The 7,500-nt window shown below is 47.9% G+C and overlaps 1 protein-coding gene across 5 annotated transcripts in view; it reads left to right on the plus strand.

The window, feature by feature from the left end:
* The window catches only part of arhgap33 (Rho GTPase activating protein 33), a 52,692-nt gene that overhangs the window by 25,075 nt on the left and 20,117 nt on the right, over window positions 1–7,500 (plus strand). For all 5 annotated transcript variants that reach the window (XM_036538493.1, XM_036538494.1, XM_036538495.1 and 2 more), the window contains 6 exons: window positions 1,011–1,148; window positions 1,400–1,492; window positions 1,589–1,711; window positions 2,245–2,322; window positions 2,748–2,817; window positions 3,189–3,254. In XM_036538493.1, coding sequence (XP_036394386.1) covers window positions 1,011–1,148; window positions 1,400–1,492; window positions 1,589–1,711; window positions 2,245–2,322; window positions 2,748–2,817; window positions 3,189–3,254 — 568 coding nt within the window. The remainder of the gene's footprint in view (window positions 1–1,010; window positions 1,149–1,399; window positions 1,493–1,588; window positions 1,712–2,244; window positions 2,323–2,747; window positions 2,818–3,188; window positions 3,255–7,500) is intronic.

Below are 7,500 nucleotides of genomic sequence, written 5' to 3' on the forward strand. Positions count from 1 at the left end.
GTTAGTACTGCAATTGGGGCTGAATTTGTGTTCAGTCTTGAATTTGTGGATTATGAGTCCGTGCTTGCAGATGTCAGGGTAGTATCCGACACTCAGAAACAGATTATACAGTTTTAGTGGTGGTAGCTTGTGGCTGCTGTATTTAAGCATTTAGGGGTTAGGGTTAGGGTTTAGGGTTAGGGATAGGGTTTAGGGATAGTGTTTAGGGTTAGGATTAGGGGTGGGGATAGGGTTTAGGGTTAGGGTATAGGAATAGGGGTTAGGGGTTAGTGTTTAGGGTTAGGGTTAGGGTTAGGGGTGGGGTTAGTGTTAGGGTGAGGGTTAGGGTAGGCTGGACAGAGCATTCTGTGCTTGCCTTAATTTCACTGAGGCAGCCAGTGACTACATTAGCCTTACTATGTCTGCTATGTCTTTGTGCCTCTCCAACTCCCACTCCCCCCCACGCCCTCTCTCTCTGCCTCTCTACCCCTCCCTCTCTCTCTCTCTCTCTCTCTCCCTCTCTCTCTCCCCTCCCTCGCTCTCTCCCTCCCTCTCTGTCTCTCTCTCTCCCTCCTTCCCTCTCTCCCTCCCTCCCTCTCTCCCTCCCTCCCTCTCTCTCTCTCTCTCTCTCTCTCTCTCTCTCTCTCTCTCTCTCTCTCTCTCCCCCTCTCTCTCTCTCTCCCCCTCTCTCTCCCCCCGCTCTGTCTCTCTCCCCCCCTCTCTGTCTCTCTCCCCCTCTCTCTCTCTCTCCCTCTCTCTTTCTCTCTCTCTCTCTCTCTCTCTCTCTCTCTCCCCCTCCCCCCCTCTCTCTCTCTCCCCCTCCCTCCCTCTGTCTCCCTCTCCCTCCCTCTCTCTCTCTCCCCCATCTCTCTCTCTCCCTCTCTCTCTCTCTCCCCCCCTCCCTCTCCCTCTCTCTCCCCCCCTCCCCCTCCCTCTGTCTCTCTCTCCCACTCTCTCCCCCTCTCTCTCTCTCTCTCCCCCTCCCTCCCTCTCTCTCTCTCTCTCTCTCTCTCTCTCTCTCCGGGATGTAGGGTAAGGTGTGGATGGTTCGTCGGTCATATGAGGAGTTTCGTACGCTGGACGCTCACCTGCACCAGTGCATCTACGACCGGCGATACTCCCAGCTGCTACCACTGCCAGCACTGAGCGAGATCGGGGAGCGGCCGGAGGTGAGCTGCAGCTGTCTGCCCTGTGTGTGAAACGCGTGCGGTCTGCCCTGCGTGTGCGGTCTGCCCTGCGTGTGAAACGCGTGCGGTCTGCCCTGCGTGTGCGGTCTGCCCTGCGTGTGCGGTCTGCCCTGCGTGTGCGGTCTGCCCTGCGTGTGGAACGTGTGCGGTCTGCCCTGCGTGTGCGGTCTGCCCTGCGTGTGTGGCGGTGTGTGGAAGGTTGGGATGTGGCACTGACCCTGCTTTCTCCGCAGGTGTTCCACCCACTGCTGTCTGAGTACCTCAGCCGCCTCTCCATGATTGTGGATAACAAGCTGAACTGTGGGCCCGTGCTCACCTGGATGGAGGTGAGGCAGAGCACCGCGTCTCACGTCTTGCGTCTGACGTCCGGCACGTCCGCAGGCAGAATTATGGGATGTCTCTTCTCACCGTGTCCCTCACAGATCGACAACCGTGGGAACCGTTTCCTGCTGAAAGAGGAAGCTTCCCTGAACGTTCCGGCCATCGCTGCTGCCCACGTCATCAAGCGCTACACAGCCCAGGCGAGCGACGAGATCTCCATCGAGGTGCGGGGGGGGCCGGGGGGGGCCTGTCAGAGAAGCCGACAGCGTGTGGATGTGTTGTTGGGAATGTGCTGACCGTGCCGTCAGGCTAATGGATCAGTTTGATTGGTACTGGAATCAGACTGGAAGGAGCGTTTGCATGATGAGGTCACCTCCACACTGTGCCCTGTGTGACCCCCACTGCTGTGTGTCTATTCCTGTCCTCCCACCCACCCCCCCGCTGCTCCAGATACACGGCCCCTTTCTGGGCCAGCGAGCTGCAGAATGGGGTGACCCATACGTATGAGCACACTTTACAGACTCTCTCTCTCTCCCTCCCTCTGAGAGCTGCACAGAACTGGGAGCTGTTCTTTTTCCTCTTCCCTGAGTTCCTATGTGGGTCAGAGAAACAGTCAGCAAGCTGCGTCAGAGACACAGTCAGTAGCTGAGAGTTTTTGAGTTTGGTTGCAGAAGTCTGCGCTCTGACTGTTTGCTGTTAGGATGGTGAGAGTGTGAGAGTGCGTGAGAGTGTGTGTTAAATGTATTTCTCTCTCCAGGTGGGAGATATCCTGTCTGTGATTGACATGCCACCCAAAGAGGACTCCAGTTGGTGGAGAGGGAAACATGGCTTCCAGGTACCTGACCACATAAAGTTTACGCACACACTCTCACACACACACACGCACACTCTCACACACACACTCACACACACGCACTCTGTCACACTCACACACACACACACACACACACACACACACACACACACACACGCACACAGCGGTTATGGTGATAGTGTTGTATCCATGCAGTTCTGCTGGGTTTATGTTTCCTGGAACGGATCAGAGGCAGTGCGATTCTGCGCAGAGGCTGAGCCTGGCTCTCAGGTCAGAGGCGTGGCTCTCAGGTCAGAGGCGTGGCTCTCAGGTCAGAGGCGTGGCTCTCAGGTCAGAGGCGTGGCTCTCAGGTCTGAGGCGTGGCTCTCAGGTCAGAGGCGTGGCTCTCAGCATCCACGTTGAATCGCCCCTCCTCAGGTCTAAGTGTTTCTCTGGTTGGTTGCCAGGTTGGGTTCTTCCCCAGTGAGTGCGTGGAGCTGATCAATGAGAGGGTGGGTGCCTCCACTGCTAAACCAGGTGAGCTGCCTGTCCGTCTCCCTCTCTGCCTCCCTCTCTGTCTCTCTCCCTCCCTCTCTGCCTGTCTCTCTCTCTCTCTCCCTCTCTGTCTCTCTCCCTCCCTCTCTGCCTGTCTCTCTCCCTCTCTGCCTGTCTCTCTGCCTCTCTCCCTCCCTCTCTCTCCCCTCTCTCTCTCTCTCTCTCTCCCTCTCTCTCTCCCTCTCTCTCTCTCTCTCCCTCCCCCCCCCTCTCTCTCTCTCTCTCTCTCTCTCTCTCCCTCTCTCTCTCTCTCCCTCTCGCTCTCTCCCTCTCTGTCTCTCTCTCTCACTCTCTGGCTGTTCCCTCTGTGTTTCAGGCCTGTGATTGGTCAGATAATGTGTGTGTGATTTTAGATGGAGATGCGGTGAGCAGTAAAGCCGGAGTGGTCAGCGTAGCTGGACCTCCCTCTCCCACCTCAGGTGAGGCGTCTGTGACAGCCACACCTTCAGCATCTGCTCTTTCACACTTCCCTTTTCCTCCGTCTCTCTGCTGACACCTCCACCATGCACTGATTTCACAGCTCTGTATACAAGCCCTCAAAAAACCGTTTTCCCTACACACAAACGAAACCCTACACAGCGCACACACTCACACACACACACACACACAGTTGTGCATGTGGCTGATGTGCTTGCATTTGACGTGGTTGTGAAGGTAGCTGGGCTGCTGCTGTGGAGGGCAGTGTGCTGTAATGTTGCGTATGGCTAAGGATGGCATTTCAGGCTCAGTGTGACTGTTACTGTTACAATATGAAAAATAGTATAAGTATTTTTCCATTCTGGTTATGTAAGAATATTATTATCAGTTATATTTAGTCTTTGCTTTTGCTGCATTCTGTCTTTGTTTCTGTTTATTTCTCAGTTCTTCAGCCTTGGTTCCTAAGACTTGCTGGTAACAACTTGTAATAGATTTATGTTCATTAATTTATCATTAATAAGTGCTTTTTACCCCTTCCCATAACACCTCATTTCCCCTGTAAACAAAGGCTCAGAGTGCCGACATTTATACAACCAGCAGAAATACCAACAAGATCAGGGAGAGGGTTGGGGAGAGGGTTAGGGAGAGGGGTCATAAAGGACAGAGTACAGTACAGGATGCTGTATAGTACAGTGTGTAGTACAGGATGGTGTATTTTAAGGCATGTAGTACCATGATTGCATATAGCACAGGGTGGTACATACTGTATACTGTAAACTATAGTACTGGACTATATAGTTTCATTAATGTGTTGTATTTTACAGTGTATAACAGTTCTGCCACAGAACAGTGTCTGGTGGTCCCGTTGCATTGTGATGTTAAATCACTATCCAGGATTTTCTCTGCCATTGTCCCCCGATGGTGGAATGAACTTCCACACCTCATCCGTTCTGCTGAGTCTCTCTCTGTCTTCAAGAGACATCTGAAGACACAGCTCTCTGCTCTCACCTGAGCACCTGAAACACTACCACCTAAAGGAATTTCTCATGTCTCAAAACCGTTTCTACTAAACTCTAAAATAAAAAAGTAATCTAATGGTTTAATGCCCTCGTTAGCTTTACGAGCTAGTTTGTACCTTGCCTGACCAACCATTGAAACCTGGTCATCAACCATGTGTTGTAACTCACTTTTAAGTCGCTTTGGATAAAAGAATAGAAGGTGAAAGATATTTCAGAAATCTAAAGGATGGGTTGCAGTGAAAAAGAAGTGAAGAAGTAGTACGCAGAGAGATGAAAAAGATGTAAAAATGTCCACAGAAGTAACAGGATTTATAAAAGAGGGCATGAGGGTGGAACAGTGGTCAGGAAGGGTCTCAGTGGGAACGAGGGGCATTCCAGCGGTATACTGATTAAATATGACTTTTCCAAAATTAAAGCTGGGAACAGGATTGGTTTACTATTACAGATCAGCTGAACTGTGACTTGCTCTGAGGAGTTTGTTAGTAGCAGGTTGCAGATTTGGGAGTAGGTTGTTTATTTGATAATATAATTTCATGGTCAGAGAGTTCTGAAATGCTGTACGGTGATGTGTTGAGGGAGACGGACATGAAATTATTTTGTTACATACATACAGGTTGAGTATTTGAGATATAGCTGGATTTTTAAGACAAATAGTTTTTAATTGAATTGGTTTGTTAGTTTCTTTATATGAGGTTTGTAGGTCAGGTGGGAGTCTTGGGGACAGCTGAGGTATTTTTAACACCGTGTAACAGAAAGTGCTGCCTTCACTGTGAGGCTGAGTTGGGATGAGCTGGGATGAAGGAGAGACTCTGAGGTGAGTGAGTCTCAGGCTTTAATGTGGGCTCATAGCGGCAGAACTCAGGGCTGTTTGTGTCACTGCTGTAGTGTGGTGTGCTTGCTTTTGTGTTGCCAGCGTATGTAAGACAGGGAGAGATTGGCCGTTCCAGCGCTCAGCAGTTTGGGGAAACATAGACCGCTGTCAGATGGTTCAAACGCTTTCCTGAAATCATTTACCTCACATTCATACGTTACATTACTGAATGAATGGGATGTGAAATGGCTTCTGACATCGGTCTGTGGTCAGGAGAAGCACCTGTGTTCAGTGTGTGTGCTCAGTGTGTGTATAGTGTGTCCTCAGGATGGTATATAGTACTGTGTGTAGTAAAGGATGGTGTATAGTACTGTGTGTAGTAAAGGATGGTGTATAGTACTGTGTGTAGTAAAGGATGGTGTATAGTACTGTATGTAGTAAAGGATGGTGTATAGTACTGTGTGTAGTAAAGGATGGTGTATAGTACTGTATGTAGTAAAGGATGGTGTATAGTACTGTGTGGAGTAAAGGATGGTGTATAGTACTGTGTGGAGTAAAGGATGGTGTATAGGATGGTGTATAGTACTGTGTGGAGTAAAGGATGGTGTATAGGATGGTGTATAGTACTGTGTGTAGTAAAGGATGGTGTATAGTACTGTGTGTAGTAAAGGATGGTGTATAGTACTGTATGTAGTAAAGGATGGTGTATAGTACTGTGTGTAGTAAAGGATGGTGTATAGTACTGTGTGTAGTAAAGGATGGTGTATAGGATGGTGTATAGTACTGTGTGGAGTAAAGGATGGTGTATAGTACTGTGTGGAGTAAAGGATGGTGTATAGTACTGTGTGTAGTAAAGGATGGTGTTTAGGATGGTGTATAGTACTGTGTGTAGTAAAGGATGGTGTATAGGATGGTGTATAGTACTGTGTGGAGTAAAGGATGGTGTATAGTACTGTGTGGAGTAAAGGATGGTGTATAGTACTGTGTGTAGTAAAGGATGGTGTATAGGATGGTGTATAGTACTGTGTGGAGTAAAGGATGGTGTATAGTACTGTGTGGAGTAAAGGATGGTGTATAGTACTGTGTGGAGTAAAGGATGGTGTATAGTACTGTGTGTAGTAAAGGATGGTGTTTAGGATGGTGTATAGTACTGTGTGTAGTAAAGGATGGTGTATAGTACTGTGTATAGTACTGTGTGGAGTAAAGGATGGTGTATAGTACTGTGTATAGTACTGTGTGGAGTAAAGGATGGTGTATAGTACTGTGTATAGTACTGTATGTAGTAAAGGATGGTGTATAGTACTGTGTGTAGTAAAGGATGGTGTATAGTACTGTGTGGAGTATAGGATGGTGTATAGTACTGTGTGGAGTAAAGGATGGTGTATAGTACTGTGTATAGTACTGTGTGGAGTAAAGGATGGTGTATAGTACTGTGTATAGTACTGTGTGGAGTAAAGGATGGTGTATAGGATGGTGTATAGTACTGTGTGGAGTAAAGGATGGTGTATAGTACTGTGTGGAGTATAGGATGGTGTATAGTACTGTGTGGAGTAAAGGATGGTGTATAGTACTGTGTATAGTACAGCACAGTGGAAACATGCTTGTTGTATAAATGAAATATATACATTTTCAGTGTCTAATGAAATGGCATTTTGGATTTTTTAAAATGATATTTTCCCAGTCTAAACCCAATTCCTTTAAACTTGGGAAATTCTGTAAAATTCTAATTTCTGATTTTGCCCCTTTTCCCTTTGCTGCTGAAGTCCCTGCTTCTGTGATAGAAACATGTTAAGTCTACATAAACAAACACTACTAACACAAAGGCAATATAACAGCATATATACACACACATGCACAGGAATTCCCCGCGCAGCATGGCCCTGACAGACCTCACAGACGCAGCACTACGCAAACCCTTCAGCAGAGCAGGTCTTCCCAGTGGCATCAGCGGAAATTGAATAGATCAGACCTCAAAACAAACTGAATAATCAAACAGCTCAAAGTTACATTTATGAAATTACATAATAGATTAAATGGTTGTAAAGCACTTAGATTTGGTGCAGTTTGAACAAACAAACATACATGATTTTAATGATTTTTTTAATGATTTGAAAATTACCAGAATGATGACCAGATGTTGACTGAAAACTTAGGCAACGTATAGATCAGAACATTTGTTACGCGTGGATTTCCTGTGTGTTGGTATATATAATATATATTTCCATGATTAAAGCTCCAGCGAAGTGTACCCGCTGCATCAGCTAAGAGAACGTGGCTGTTTCCCGCTAACGCTGTGAAGGTGACGGACATTACAATATGGAAGTAGTCTTCTCTCTCCAGCAGGGGGCACTGTGGCACTGCAGTGCCCACATCCTGCTCCTCCTTCAGCTCATTGCTGTGTGAGTCATCTGCTCTCTG

The sequence above is a fragment of the Megalops cyprinoides genome, chromosome 10 (genome assembly GCF_013368585.1).
Source record: "Megalops cyprinoides isolate fMegCyp1 chromosome 10, fMegCyp1.pri, whole genome shotgun sequence".
Classification (NCBI taxonomy): Eukaryota; Metazoa; Chordata; class Actinopteri; order Elopiformes; family Megalopidae; genus Megalops; species Megalops cyprinoides.